The 16,053-nt window shown below is 43.4% G+C and overlaps 1 protein-coding gene across 2 annotated transcripts in view; it reads left to right on the top strand.

The window, feature by feature from the left end:
• Positions 1-15,181, top strand: part of map3k10 (mitogen-activated protein kinase kinase kinase 10) — a 34,143-nt gene extending 18,962 nt beyond the window's left edge. For both annotated transcript variants that reach the window (XM_031860584.1, XM_031860583.1), the window contains 10 exons: positions 4,965-5,145; positions 5,969-6,117; positions 7,549-7,724; positions 8,131-8,377; positions 9,387-9,509; positions 9,603-9,741; positions 10,412-10,524; positions 10,604-10,881; positions 11,492-12,026; positions 12,525-15,181. In XM_031860584.1, the coding sequence (XP_031716444.1) occupies positions 4,965-5,145; positions 5,969-6,117; positions 7,549-7,724; positions 8,131-8,377; positions 9,387-9,509; positions 9,603-9,741; positions 10,412-10,524; positions 10,604-10,881; positions 11,492-12,026; positions 12,525-12,925 (2,342 nt within the window). In that variant the 3' untranslated portion in view covers positions 12,926-15,181. The remainder of the gene's footprint in view (positions 1-4,964; positions 5,146-5,968; positions 6,118-7,548; positions 7,725-8,130; positions 8,378-9,386; positions 9,510-9,602; positions 9,742-10,411; positions 10,525-10,603; positions 10,882-11,491; positions 12,027-12,524) is intronic.
• Positions 15,182-16,053: the final 872 nt, after the last annotated feature.

Here is a 16,053-nt window from a genome sequence, read left to right as displayed (position 1 = left end):
TGGGGGGGGCAGGCTGCTCAGCATCCCACGGGCCCGTATCCCACCTGTGTTGATGCACCGTCGGCTCGCTGCCACGTCCGTCAAGTTGCTGTATTTTTCACCCTGACAGACGGCTGGGACCAGCACTGGGATGGTGGTGTTGTGCCTAAAACAACCAGCAGCTCTGGGCATACTGGGGGAGGGAGAAGCTGTGGAGGTGTTGTTGAGCCGCGGAGAGTTAGAGGGACGTATTAGAGACTCTATCGGGAGTTTGTTAGGACCTGATTCGCTGACTTGGCGCCACGGCAACAGCTGTTCCACCCTGCAGCTACACCTGTTTCTGCAGAAGAGAGGAAGAAGGATGGGTTGGAAACAGAAAAAGGGAAATGTTCTGCTCTCATACACTCAGAGAAATCGTCTTCATGACGGAGGTTCTATTTTTTTCCCGTGTCTTGGTAAAGTTAATTCCTGACACACTGAGCCTTGATGATTTGACATAAGGCTCCACTTCATTAACCCTCGAGAATTTTGTTCAAATAGATGCTCTCATCCCAACAGAGAATTTGAGACTTTTACTTAGTGGGTCCAAACTCCAAAAACGCTGGATGCTATACTTCCCATAATGCATCATTAGACCCTCCTTACCTTTTTAAACTGCCAAATCTTTCAGACGCATGTCCACCAGTATGTAACACTGTGTTTAAACAATGTGTTGTCCTAAACCCAGTCCCAGATAACCCTGGTGACATCCTCAATGTTATTTTCTCAGACTGTAGAAAGTCACAGAATACAGTATACAGCTGTTTTCACAGGAAGTATTCTTGTAAATTCAGTGGAGTGCCCCTTTAAACAGACCATTAAGCGACAGGGGAAAAGAGACAACAAAGCGTCCTCATAGGGGCATGAGGGTTATCTTCTCTTCTTTCCCAGCGTCATAGCCTCGGTCCGTGACCTCTGCCCTTGTTACCATAACAGCAAGTTAATGACACAGCAGACTGAACTGAGCCAAAATAACACGAACAACAGTTAACCAGTCGAGCTTTGTGTTTCAGAGAAGGTGCAGAAATAGAACGCACTGGTCTTAATATGTGGTGGGAGGAGTATTTGATTTGTAATTTTGTCAAAAAAAACTAAATGCACTTTTAACGTTTGTACTCAATTCAGTTTTTTCATTTAATTTTCTTTTTTTAAACAGTGTGTTTCACCTGTAACTGCAGAGGACCAACACCTCGATTGCCTCAGTGAAAGACTGAGATAGTAAGAGTCCCGAAAAATCTTCTTCTCATACTGATATCTGCTTTTTATTTGGCACTTACAGGTCTTTGTAAGCGGATTAATTGTGGTTTAGACAAGAACAGGCCAAAGATGGCAAAATAAATTAGGGAAGGTCAGTTTCATCACTTTATTGAGTTACAATAAAGTCCAACATTTTTATTTTAGCTCAACCATAAATTCACAACTTTTGGCTACAAAAACTGCAAAAACGTGCATCAAATCCTCCATCCTAAACCTGTAATGTATCCTTGTTTCCCAGGTTCTGTTAGGGAGTTTCCAGATTATAACCACATGCCAAACATGTTTGTTTATGGTGTTATAAACTTTGATGTAAGTGGCTCAGACAGAAATACCATCACTCAGAAGACCTTTTACTGCATTCCTCTGTGGGGAAATACCTGAGAGGGCTAATGTGTCACTTGTCCTCGCTGCACTGACTAACCACTCTGGAGATCATTAGTCGGGCTGAAGCCTCACTGGTTACTCCTCCATCAGTGTTTGAACAGCGGCTCCAAGTTATTTCTCAACACTGAGCTGGGGTCAGGGTCCATGGCCAGAGGAGAGAGTGGTGGCAGTTCAAAGGTTAAATCAACAGTTAATCATATACGGGGCAGGAAACTGCTGCTCTCTCCGTGAGCTGAAAGTTGACAATCAGCAGGTGTTTGTAAGAGCTGATCAATAATACTGTGACATAACTGCAGCAATAAAGATTCACACTGTGTGCCCTAAACCTCCAAGTAGTAGGTATAGCACTCCTCCAAGTCTGCACTCAATGACAACCTGGTGCATAGCCACAGTGTGGCAGTCCTTCATGCGTTATCTTCACAAGGCATCACACAGACCTTTTTTAAACATTATCTGATTATCCTTGCTGAGTAGAACCCCTTTTAGATCTGGGTCATGGACATAACAACTAGAACAGGATCACTTTACTGTACTGTTTTATTAGTTAACTTGATACTGAAATAAATGTTTAATTAACCGCTTTGGTTTATGACCAAATACCTGCAAAACTAACGACATCCCCACCAGCTTCAGCTGTACTTTAGTGCTAATTAGCTAATGTTAGCATGCTAAAGACAATACCTGTTAAATAAGAGCGTTACTACTACTCCAGTTTTACTTTTACCTCACCACAGAGGCTTAAGATCAGAAACAAACTTTGGACCTCGTTGTTTATCCGTCTTACTCTTTGGTTTTCATGACAGGCTTGTGTTGATCAGCTGGATTACATTTATTTCGCAGCTCTTTGTTGGTTACAAACATAACACAGGTCATTGATAAGATAAAGTCTGACTGATATCAGCTTTGCAGAGAAAGGTCTCATTGGAGGACAGGCTCTCTGTATGTAAAATAAATCCTCTACTGAATGCTTCAAAAAGTTCATCATTTGATAATGTCAATAAGGTGCAGCAATGCAGCAGTTATTCTTGTTGATTACTAGTAAAATAAAACATATTATAGTGTGAATAATCAACGGCACATTGTGGCCTGTGACATTTCCCATAATGCTTGTTGATGGAAGACTTTGTATTAACCAGGGAGCTTGTCATCCGTATTTCTGGCTTTCTTCTCATCCGTGTGCATTACTCTATTTTGAGATAACATTTCCAGCATCATTGCATTGTGTAAAAGCCACACTATCCTCCAGGACTTGTTTCTCTCCCCTCGCTGTGACAGAATGTGCTGCGATGCGGGTGTTATTTGTGTATCGCTGCCCTTCAGGTTTCTGTGCTTCCAGCCGAATATGTAAACATGTTGATCTTTGGTGTTTTGACGTATGGCTGAAACGCTGTTGGCAGTGAAAACCTGTGGCGGGATTAATGAATGAGCATGCGCAGGTGGCGTTAAGGAAGCAGCACGGAGACGTTCTCGAGGTGTGAAAGTAACACGATGATGTTCTAATTACATCAGGAGGAGAGCAGGTGGGAGCGCTGCTTCGCTCACACGTTCAGTTTCTGTAAACAGTCCTCCATTCAGTTACTGTCTTTCCTCGTCAGCCTCTTGTGTCTCTGTGCTCTCCATTCCCTCCACCTACAAACCATGATGTCCTTTTGCCCGTATGGATGTGCTCCATATTTATACACACAAAACAAACCAGGAAGGGCATACACCCGTCTAAGCATGCAAACACATCGTTCTTTCTGAGTTTCACTGGACTCCATCTTTTGTTCTCCAGAGAGACAGAAAGAGTTAGCCCCGAGGAGACAGCTGTCCCTCACAGAGACGACAGTATCAGAAAAGAAAAGACAACATGGAGACAATCTCTGAAGTACTTCTTCACTTAGAAATCCCATTTAATCTATTCTTCTAGTTCACTACATTTTTAAGGAACTAGTTATTTTGCAGATACAATTTTAAATGCCAAAAATGTGATCGCCTGATAAGATATTATGCATTTTAATAGATTAAACCCCATTAAGTCCAACATAATAGAAAGAAGACAGCAACAAATTAGTAATTTAATTACAGATGAATCTGTTGATTATTTTATTTATTTATTTATTTATTGTTCGTTCTATGACCTGCAAATACAATATTAAATGCAGAACTTTAACTTGTAATGAGAGTATGTTACAGTGCGGTTCTGCTACTTTCACTAAAGTAAAGGATGTGAACACTTCTCCCTGACTATGGAAATATGTACAGACGGGTCGAAGAGCAATTCTTTATCACTGAAACTGGTCTCCTAGCAAGCTTGTGGACAGAGCAGAGCACAGAGAGACACACCTTTATCACGTGAAAGGTTCTGTGTGTGTGCGTGTGCAGGAGTGCATGTGTGTAAACAAAGACGCTGCTGTGTGTGTGTTACTCTCTCCACCACCCTTTGCATACGCCTGTAGATGAGAGAGAGAGAGGGAGAGGGAGAGAGAGAGAGAGAGAGGGAAACTCCCTCCTACCTCCCAGTGCCTGTGATGTACAGTCCAAATATTTCCATAGGAAGCTCTCACACGGAAGTGAAGGAGGAAGTTGTACATAGAAGAGACAGAAAAGGGACAGAGAGATGAGGTTAAATGCTAATATTGACAAGGATGCTGTGTACATTAAAATGACACTGTATTGTAAATATCCTCTCATCACACACTGCTGGACAATTTGTGCCCTCCAGCAGAAACCTGGCTAGCACACTGGTCCGACCACGCCTGCTCTGTAAACACGACTGCGTTTTTGAACTTGCACAGCTTTTACATCTTGTATTTGAACGTGACACAGTGTAGTTGGAAAACAGCTTGAACTAACTTAAATCAATCAGACTGTGTTTGGTAAATCATCAACATATTCCAGTCTATCCTATTCATTATACACGTTTGTTTAACAATTTTATCTTCTGATTATTTTTTCCAATAAATCGATTTATTGCTTGGTTCATAGAATGTCAGAAATAAGTGGAGAAAACAAGCATCACAGTTTTACAAAGACCAGGCTGAGGTCTTCAAACTGTCTGTTTTGTTCGACTTAAACAAAACTAAAGAATATTCAAGTTACTATCATAAAGAAGTAAGAAACATAATGTGTGCTCAACACTGTTGTCTTTTTTAAAGATATTTTTTTTATTAGAAAGCATGTACACAGCAACAGTTCACATAATGATCCACGTTCCAACAAGGCAAAACAGGAAGGACAACCTCCTGAGCCTCTTAAAGTGTGTTTTAACTTTTTCTAACACGTCATCTTTTAACACAAATCTTTTGTCTGCTCCTCTTCCTCAGTCCTCATCCAGGAGCCGGTGGAGCGGGAGGACTTGGGAGGGAGAACCCTGAAGATCACAGACTTCGGTCTGGCCAGAGAGTGGCACCAGACCACCAAGATGAGCGCAGCGGGGACTTACGCCTGGATGGCCCCCGAGGTCATCAAGGTGTCGCTCTTCTCCAAGAGCAGCGACGTGTGGAGGTACCGCCCTCGTCTCTGTGTCTCACCTTCCTGATTCATACAGGGACAAACGTAGCAGGATATGTTTTACATTGTGTTTAGTGTTAAGAATCAGGCTTGAATTAAGAATATTAGTCTTTATTTTTGTTAATTACTGGTCAGAAGAGTTTTGTGATGATATTCTGTCCAGTTAAGTCAGATGTAATTATCAGTATGCATCAGTGGTCGAGGAAATATTTAGATCCTTTTCTTAAGTACAATTAAGAATACTGAAATATACAGTAAAACTTCAACTGAAATAAAATGATGTGAGCAAACTACAGTCAATGTATCAAAAGTTAAAATACTCATGATTCAGAGAAAATGCTCCCAAGTGACTGTTACTCTGTTACATATAATATATTACATATATACAGCGTATATTATATAATTGGATTAACACTACTGATGCATTAATGTGTAAGCAGCATTTTACTGTTTTACAGACTCTTCACATTTTAAATGCTCTTTGTCGTTTTAAACTTTAACAGTGCATCATATTTCATAAGCTCATTATTAGTTTTGTATTTAAAATATTTTAGTAATACGTTAGATGACTTATAACTCCAGCTGTCAGATGGATTTCGTGGAGTAAAAAGTACAATATGTCTCTTTTAATGCTATTTAAAGCTATTTTTATATTTAACAAAAAAAAAATAGTGCGAGGTTCAGTTACTGGAAACAGATGAAAGCTTTCTGTGGTCACTGTTAAGAGATGGAAGGATAGTTTTTGGCTTCAGCTGTGACATTAAAACGTAGAAATTAATAAAAACATAACATTTTCCTTTTGTTTCTCACGTCACAGTTTCGGTGTGTTGCTGTGGGAGCTGCTGACCGGCGAGGTTCCCTACCGGGAGATAGACGCACTGGCGGTCGCTTACGGCGTCGCCATGAACAAGCTAACTCTTCCCATCCCCTCAACGTGCCCTGAACCCTTCGCTCAGCTGCTGGAAGGTAGGCAGCCCGACCTCCTGCACACTTTGAGGGATCATAATATCCAAGAATGCAGAGTCAATACTGCCGTCCTGGTTGAGAAAGGGATAAACAAGCTTGACAGTTGTTTGTGTTTTGATTGTTTGTCTCTCTTGTCCCATTCATTCATGGTTGACAAGCAAACTTTCAGGAGCTTTATGTTTTGGGATTTTACTGTATGCCAGTCATCAAATATGACCTTAAATATGTCACTGATGCAGAAAGTCATTTTGAAAAAGGCCTCTCGGGTGTTTGCACCCACTGACTTTAGAGTGGTGAGACCTTACTCCACCTTTTGAGGTTTCAGCTTTAAAAAAAAAAAGAAAGTATTCTACATCTGGGAGCTGAGATGAACACGAAGAGTTAAAATGGACAATGCTTTTTATACATCCTCGGGCAGTCCTGCTCCCCTGGGCCGGATTTCTCCTTTTCACCTTGCAAATAATAATGGGGAGTATTAACCAGCTCTTGTTTCACAGTTCAGGTGATCTCTGTTTAAACACACCTGCCTTATATCCATCTGCCTTAACGTGCTTCTTCAAGCTATGCAAGCTACTTTTTAAATATTTTAAAAGGTTTTAGGTTTTTTAAAAGAGGTGTTTCAAACTGTCAGCCAACTTCCCCTCCCACTCTGCTCCTAAAGCTCTTTTCCTCCTCATTTCGCCTCTCACTGCGCTTCATCTTATCCATGTTCATCCGTTAATCTCTCCTTTGTCATCCCTCGCTGCTCCCTACACTCTGTTTACTCCTGTCATCATCTCACTTTCATCTCCTCTCCCTCCAACTTTTATCCCCACTCTCCTTATGCTAATGTGTTTTACCTGTTACATAAATGTTACCTGCTATAAACTATATTTTCAGGCCGTGAAACTGTTCGTAACACTCTGCTTGGCCTTTTGATGATGATCCCCCCCCCCCCCCCCATGACTCGTGTCTTTCAGTGGATGGTTATGGCTGTGGTTTAGTGTTGGAGAGGCAGCTCTGATCACTGTAGGTGTGCAGAGGGCTGGGCAGAGAGCGACAGACCAGGCGGGGAATCAGAAAGATGATTGATGATTTGACGGTTTTGGTGTTTTCATGCGATTTGTTGACAGTAAAAAAGAAAACGTATTAAAACACCAGCCTTATCCTTTAAGCAAGAGTGTCAGCTGAAACTCCCTTTAGCTGTAAAACTTGGTGTGCATCATTTTTCTGGATAGTATAACAGGATTCAAATTTTTGACAAAACAAATCTTTTGCTTATATGGAGGTTAAATATACTTATTGTTAATCACTTTAAAACAGCATCTGCCAAATGAATAAAATGTACAGCATCATATAGCCACTGCATACCATCTGAATAGGACGATAATACATATATTACTTGACTTTAACCTCAGTAATAACTTTACCTCTCGTCTCTAAACCCCTCAGAGTGCTGGAGCCCAAACCCCCGCAGCCGGCCCTCCTTCACCAACATCCTGAGTCGACTGCAGGCCATCGAGCAGTCGGCCATGTTTCAGATGCCTCTGGAGTCTTTTCACTCCTTACAAGAAGACTGGAGGCTTGAGATCCAGCAGATGTTTGACGAGCTCAGGGCCAAAGAGAAGGTGAGACATCTGAAAACGCAGATCGAGTCAAGTCTAATTTTAGAGAAATGTAAGTTTTAAAACAGGTTAAAATAATATACTGTATATCTGAGGATGTTTGCATGTTTCAATAGAGTTTATTCATTCAAACAGAAGAGTGTCTTCAGCAGAAAGTCACATATTATATTAAGGGTGGGAGGGATCTCACCACAGCGCTCTCTGATTATCAAATCTGTCTGAGGTGTTTCTGAAAATTACAATCACCTTAGCAACAAGCCTTTTGCCAAAAGAGGTGTTAGAGGAGGTGCTGCTGCGCTAACAACCTCTTCCTCTCAGCCTCAAACTCTCCTCTTCTCGTCTCCTTCTACCGTTCTTCTTCTAATCCTCGTTTCCTCTCCTCTTCATCATCTTGCTCTTCTCTCCTCAGGAGCTGAGGTCCTGGGAGGAGGCTTTGGCTCGAGCAGCCGAGGAGCAGAGGGAGCAGGAGGAGCAGCTTAAGAGGAGGGAGCAGGAGCTGGCGGAGAGGGAGATCGACATCGTGGAGCGAGAGCTGAACATCATCATCCACCAGATGTACCAGGAGAAGCCCAGCGTGAAGAAGCGAAAAGGACATTTTAAGAAGAGCAGATTACTGAAGCTGGGCCGAGACAGCAACTGTATCAGTCTGCCCTCTGGTGGGTGGAAGAGGAAACTGCAGGCAGATTGCTCAGTTTGTTTTGATCTGATGAATGCAATGCAATAAACTGGCAAAGCTCCCAGTTAACATTGTTTTTTCCGTGTTGGAAATGTAATACAAACACAGCTCTTAGAGATAAAAACACCAATAATAAGTGAATCTACACTAACACACTGCCAAGTCAACTTCACTTCAGTCTCCTTTCATTTGAAGAGAGGAAAACCACACTCTCTCATCCAATGATTCCAATATTATATCAACATTACACACTTGTTTTTGAGGAAAGTGTGGTCAAGATGCTAAGCTACTATTAAATTATTGTAGCTTAGTGTGCGGTCATCCTTTCTTCAAAATAGCACCTAATGTATTCTCATTTAAACTGGAGATATTTCCCCCATTTTATCAGAGAACATTTTAGAAAAACGGTACTCTTTGTAAAGCTTCATAGTTTTACTTAAAAAACTAATTACTAAAACATTAATCGACAAATTGGAAAATTATACATTCCTTCAGTTTGTCAGCCAATTGATTAATGTACTTGTGTTTGTTTCAGCATGTGTTTGTGTTAGTTAGTACAGTATATGTTACAGCCCAGGCAGACTTCAGAATTCAGCAATTTACTGACAAAGTGAAGATTCATAAACCTGGTTCAGGGTCCAGGTTTAGGATTACAAGTTTAAGTTAAAATGGCTGGAAAGCAAAGGCATAATACTGACAATCCGACAGGCAATGAGTGGGAAAGGGCTGGATTCATAATGCAGCGGGGATGAGGGAAAGTGGAGACAGGTGAGCTGGTGGACGTGAGAGTCAGGTGACTGGGACAGGTGAGAGAGTCCAAGGGCATCGGATGTAGAAAGACAGGAGACTGAGGGGATGAAAGTGAGGATCAGGACGCCACTGTGTGACTTATAGCGGAGCTCATACTAGCCTGCACCTCGCTGGTAGGACATGTCTGCCAAGTGAAAACTGATTCATGTGATAACTCCCCTCTTCTCGCTCACCTGTAGGCTTTGAGCATAAGATCACAGTTCAGGCGTCTCCCAGTGTGGACAAGAGGAAGACTCAGGGAAGCGAGAGCACCACCCCGCCCGCCAGCCCGGGGGTCATGCCCCGGCTGAGAGCCATAAGACGTGAGTGAAAACAAACGGAAGTCAGGTAGCATCCTGTGTGAGAGAAAGTGAATCCGAGGTGAGAGAGTAACGATATATCTGACTGTCCTTCAGTGACGCCGAGCGACGGCAGTAAGACGTGGGGTCGCAGTGCTGTGTGTAAGAAGGAGGACCTGTCGACCAGCAAGAAGAAAGGACGCACCTGGGGACCGAGCTCCACCCTCCAGAAGGAGAGGGTGGGTGGGGAGGAAAAGTACGTGCACAATGTGTTTACATATCAGTGATGAACGAGTTCTACCTGATGACGCCAGTAAGACTTTATGGGGTGCAAAACCTTTACCTACTTGTATTGAAACAGGATTATTTTGGGTTACTGATGGAGATAGGATGAGTTTAGATCATGAGAGAAAGTCGACACAAACTCAAGAATAAAATATGAACACTGAAAGTAAAAAACAGACAAACAAATGTGAAATGTTTAGATGTTTGGATCTAGTTTGGTGATGCGACAGCAGGTTAGCAGCGTTTTCTAAAAGGAGGAGAAACACAATGTACCTGCAGAGACAAGAATTTGATGACGCGGATCATTTTCTGTTACAGTTGTCATAGACGAGACGAAACCGCCTTCTCTCATATGTTTCTGGACAGATTATTTCTCGTAACACGGAGAAATAAAAGCTTTCGATCAATATGTCGTTACTGTGTGTGGACCGGCCAGAAGAAGAGCAATTATCTCTGGAAATATGGTGGAGAAAAAAAAGTCTATGTTGGTCATGATGGCTGTCCTCACCTGACATAAACATTTTAATTCATATTTTCATCTGAAAATATATATTGCTGGTTATTTGGTTGGTTACGTTGTTTTATGGTTTGTAAGTTAGTTCAGGTTGGCGTTGTGTTGACATCATGGTTTCTGTTTGCAGATTGAAATCACTGGGTGACGGATCCAAAGTTTGGTCGTCCAGTGCACCAAATCTGGGCAAGTCCCCCAAACATGCGCCCATGACCGCCGGCTTCTCCAGCCTCAATGAAATGGGTGAGTCTTTACTTTTCATTGTTAGTTAGCTACGAGAATCAATCATCTTAACCCCTCTTTTATTTCCTCTCTTCAACAGAGGAGTGCTGTGAGTTTGAGGAGTCACCAGGGTCCCTGCTGCCCTCAGAGATCAGCAGTAACGGGGCCGCGGAGGACTCGGGGTCCCTTTGGGGCAGTAATGTTGGGAATACGAGCTCCTGTCAGGGGCCCGGCGGGCTGGGGACGGGGGTGAGCTACCAGGACTCGCTCCGTCGCTGCAGCCAGAGGAAGAAGAGCGACATGCTACTGTTGGGTTGTGCCTCTCTGCTTGCCTCTGTTGCCCTCGGACAAGACCTTCTGCAGCTGGGAAAACTACAGGTGAGAAAACAGAGAGAGAGGGAACATATAAGACATCTTTTCACTTATAAAACCTCAACAGAAGATCAACCAGGTCTCTACTAGCAGGTCAATATTTATTTTAAAGTACACCTTGAAGGGAAATTCCAGTAATTTTCAACCTCAGTGTTATGTAAGTTACATAATCAGTAGATTAATAGGCGAGCATACCAAGCGTGGTTTCACGATCGTACAGTCTCCTCATCTTGAACTAATAAAACACCTGTGGAGTGACATAAAACAGGATGCACCAGCTGCCAAATTATCTGTGCCATCCTGTCGAGTCAGCATGGGCCGAGGTCTGCGTGGATGGTTTCCAGCACCTGATTGATTTTGTGTTTTGAGGTTTTCCGTCTGTTGTCAAAGCAGACGAGGGTCTTATGAAAGAAGTCACAGTGTGTACATTAAGAGGATGAATTAAAGTATTGCTTTGGATCGGATGTAATCTCTGCTGTAGTTTCTTTTGACAAGGTGAGGAAGTGGTTAGCAAAGAAATACAGTAACATGATGTTTTTCAGCTGAATGCATTTTGAGTAAGACAGCAGCTCGATGGTCCGACAGCTTGTTGATGTGACCTGATTGTTGTTATCAGGTGCTCAAGGATGAGCAGGACCCCAGAGAGGAGCAGCGTAAGAAGAAGGACGGTCTCTTCCAGCGGACGGGACGTTTCCGTCGCAGCACCTCTCCACCCAGCCGAAACCTCTCCCTGTCCCTCTCCAGACATCACGACTCCACGCTCCCCTGCATGGACCCGTCTCCCTCTGTTACACTCCTCTCTTTGTCTTCTTTGTCTGACTGCAACTCCACCAAGTCCCTCCTTCCCTCCGACCCAGACGCCTCCCCCCTGACCCCGGTGACGGGGCTCAAAACCCCGGCGGCGCCCCCGGCTCCCGCCCTCAACCCGCTCTTGGACCTGCGGGCGGAGAGCTTTAAGAAGGAGCCCAACCAGTCGCTCACGCCCACACACGTGTCTGCAGCGATGGCCCTGAGCAGAGGACACAGACGGACCCCTTCGGACGGGGCGATGCGACCCAGAGCTCACACTCTTGGTCACTACAGGACGCCGTCAGATGGAAGCATGCCCATGCCTCCTCCACCGGGGGCCCCACGCATCACTACTAAAAAAGGTAAGGGACAAATAGTGTAGAACATGTCTTTTACAATGCTACAGGAAAACATGATTAAAGTTTAATGACTGTTCATCTAATATTTGTTTTGATATTTTACTGTTGTTATGTTTTATTTAACCTGGAAGTCTCTTTAGAAATATTATATCTTTAACCAGGAACACACTAGACACAATGGCAGCGTTTAATAGCTAATATAAAAGACACACAGTCTCTCATATTGTATTGTTGCTGATGAGTACAGGGACTGCTTTGAAATCGCTTCCCTTTTGGTGCATTCAAGACTTGTGGGAAACCACGCCGTACTGGATTGTTTAAGCTGGGGATGAGAGTTTTCTGGACTGAACTTTTAGCAACATTTTCTCGACATCTCTGAAACGCTTCATCAATATTGACACGTGTTTTATTGCGTTTATTGTAAGACTTTCCAAAATCAAAAGATATTAAGGTTACTTTCATGATGAAACATTTATTTTACATTCTTCTTGTCTTACTCAGGTACACAGGACACCCTGGACGTCCCCCGGCTACCCGACCCCTCCATCATCTTCCCGGTCCCCCATCGCCGTAAAGCCCCCGCTCCACCGATCCCTGACACGGTTCCTCACTTCCTCATCAGCCCTCTTGAGAGACCCAAGACGCTGGAGTTCGCCGCCCGGCCTCGGCCCACCCCGGCCAGGATAAGACCCGACCCCTGGAAGCTGGGCTCCCTCTCCCGGACCCTCAGCTCGTCGCCGGGCAGCAGCTGCGACAGCCCCCTCGGCTCGGGAGACAGCAGCGCCAGCACCGCACGACCGAGCCTGATGGACATGGACGTGGAGGGCCAGAGTTCGGACCAGACTGTCCCTCTGTGTGGACAGCGGAAGCGTGCCGCTCTGTGTGGACAGCAGTACTCATAGTGAAAAAACAGCCACGTCTACTTTTCTGCATTCAAACCTGTTCCAGGACTTTAGAGCTTGGGCTGAATGCCGACTGATGTCTGAGCCAAGCAAAGTAAACTCACTGAAGTTTGCAAAAAACATCCCACCACATGTCCCGTTTTAGGCACTTACTGGAAGCCATGTGTCCCTTTAGTGTCCTAATAAGGTGTGAAACCCTAACAGCAAGCCTTTCCCTGATAGTGCTCTCTAACCTGCACGGCACGGAGGGTCCTAGAGGCCTTTTAAAAGCCTTGTAGTGTGCTCACCCACCTACCTTACGCAACACTTCTCCCCCTCCTTGGAGGCCATCTCTCCCTGCTTCTTAGTGCCCCGTGACAAGGACACACACAACCTTCAAAAGCCAGTCAAGTACTTAAAAAGCCACGTTGCTATCTTTTCATTCCGACTCGTCTGCCTGTGCTTTTGCCCGTCTGTGTCGCTGCCCACTTTCTGCTTGCTTCTCTCACTCCAAAGAAAAAAAAATGTTCATTCACATTTCACCTGAAGCGGTTCAGGAGTGTTTCATTCACACAAAAAAACAGGAGCCGGACTGTTTAAAATTCTTAACAGAGAGTGTCTTTGTTCTTATTTTGCACGCCAATTGTTCTGCCGGAGCACAAACTTTTTCCATAAACTCTGCCTTCATCCTCACATGTGTCATCTCTCTGCACGGGATCATCGTCCTCTCCCCTCAAAGACCAAGACAGGAAAAAGCCTTTCATCTCACAGCACTGGTGGACCGGTTATATCCTTGTCTTGTACAGAAAACAAAACAAAACAGAGTTTATTTTCTCCCTCCTGGCACCATCCCAACCTGTTTGCAAAACGTTTTTCTATTGGTTTGGCAGACCAGGTGTGTTGCTCTCTGTGTGAATGTGTAGATATTACTGTACATGTGTGGAAGAACAAAATGGGTTAATTTGTTTGCGTGCTAATGCTTCTTCAGTGCATGTTGTTTTACGTGTGAATGGTTCGCTGAAAGACAAGTGCAGCGCTTCTTCAAAATATGATCTCATGTGTTTGTCTTTTACACTCTTTACATTCCTCACTCGCAGTCAGTAGCACTCTGTGTGGATCCCGCTCACGCCACTGGAATGGACACAAAATAAGTGAACACTGAGGGATAACGCTACCTGATTTCAACTGCTCTGCTCTGACCGGTTGTCTTCAACATCAGTGGCACTTTAGGAGCCATGCTGTGCATCTGGTCAGCCTCTCTGTGGACCAGTGGACTCTACTCACGGCTGACAAATCAACTTTTATCTTCGCACGGTGATCGAAAAGTCCGTCTTGGCCGCGGGTGGTATTTTACTTGACAGTGCAAATTTCTCTAAGTGAGTGTGTGTGCGTGTGAGGGTGAATATGCGTGTTTGTGTTACTATTTGTATGGGATGATGACAATCCCGTCAGAGTGGGCCTAAATCTCATTCTCCTCGTGTGGTTAAGAACACTGAGTATTTATTAAAGTTATTGTTATTATTGGAAAAGATTCGTTGTTATTACGATGCTCTTCCTGGGATATCTGTATATATTTGTTAATACAACAGGAAAAACCAAGTAAAAAACCTGCTTACTGAAACGTCCATGTTGTCTCCTGTCTCAACCTGTGACATTTCTGGTTTCAATGAGGAATAAGTGTGAAACGTGATGAATGAGGGACGAATAAAAAAAAGAACGATGCTTCAGTGTCAGTGCTGCATCTATGTTTCTATTCTATCCATTATACAATAGCATCTCAGCAGTGATGAAAGAAGTACTCAGAGAATTGCAAGAATGTTAAAACACTTTATTACAAGTGGAAGTACAGAAGAAAATGTTTTCTAAGCATCAACAGAAAAGTACTTGTTAGATTGTTAATACTGATGCATTCAGTATTGTACAGCTGTAGCAGGTCACATATGAGGTAGTTTCAAATATTTTATAAGCAGTTTGATAGTTTAGTCTGCTGGTTCCAAATCTAAGGGTCAGACCCCTCCACGGGTCACAACAGGAATCTAAAGGGGTCGTGAGATTATTTTACTTTTCTCTAATATTTAATAACATTTTCTTCTTCTTTGAGCCTTAAACATTTATCTAAATGAAACTCTGAGAGGTCAGAGGTGAAATCACTCTTTGATAACAACTGACAGACATCTGAAACACGACAGGTGGCCCCGACTTTATGACAAGAGGTTACTAGTCAAAATGTGTTGTGTATCACGAGTATGTTATTTAATGTAAAATCAAAATCTTACAAATAACCGGTGACATAAAAATAAAATATAAAAAATAATATAGAAATATAGTGGAGTAAGAAGGACAATATTTCCCTCTGAAATGTCGTGTGGTAGAAGTGTAACGTTAAGTCCAACAACTTGAGTTGATGTGGACGGAGTACTGATGGTTGTTACTAAACAAAGGCAGCTGCAGTAACAGACACAGTCCTCTAGGTGCCAGCACTGTGGCCTATGATGTCATATCATTTCCCGGTCTGCATTATATTCTCCATGTAATGAATTCCTATAGTTGCTCTCTGACTCTGCGGTTAGTCATAGGCCATGAAAGGCCGATGAAGGTGCTCTCGCGGCAGTTACAGAAGATTTTAAGATTAAATTTGAGACGTTAGAAAAATAAATCTTCTAAATGATATTTCACACTGTACCATGCAGTGTGCAGAGATGAAGCAAACACACACTCACACACAGTTGTGTCTGTCAGTGTGACCGCCAATCAAACACCCTTCCAGACGCCAGCCAGTTACCTAGCAACCCCTCTTCACTTCCATGGTGATGCTATTAAAAGCCACAACAAAGAAAAAAGCAGCAAAAAAGGGACGATGGGCCTGAAAATTAAGTGAGGAAGAGAAAGAGAAAGAGAGAGACACAGAGAGAGAGAGAGAGAGAGAGACAGAGAGAGAGAGAGAGAGACATGTTAAAGAGTCAGTGAAAAAGGAGTCAGCAGGCTGAACGTCGTCTGGTCGGTTCACACACACACACACACACACACACACACGGCTGGTGGGCAGAGGACAATGTGTGCTTTCTCTTTAACAGCAGATACTCTCACATGTTTATCACCTTCTCCATCTTCCCCTTCGTGGTTTTCCATCACATTTTCTGTTTTCATTC

Source organism: Anarrhichthys ocellatus, unplaced genomic scaffold (genome assembly GCF_004355925.1).
Source record: "Anarrhichthys ocellatus isolate YVR2014 unplaced genomic scaffold, GSC_Weel_1.0 scaffold24, whole genome shotgun sequence".
Taxonomy (NCBI): Eukaryota; Metazoa; Chordata; class Actinopteri; order Perciformes; family Anarhichadidae; genus Anarrhichthys; species Anarrhichthys ocellatus.
Note: the sequence above shows the minus strand (reverse complement) of the source record. Positions and strands in the feature narration are given on the sequence as shown.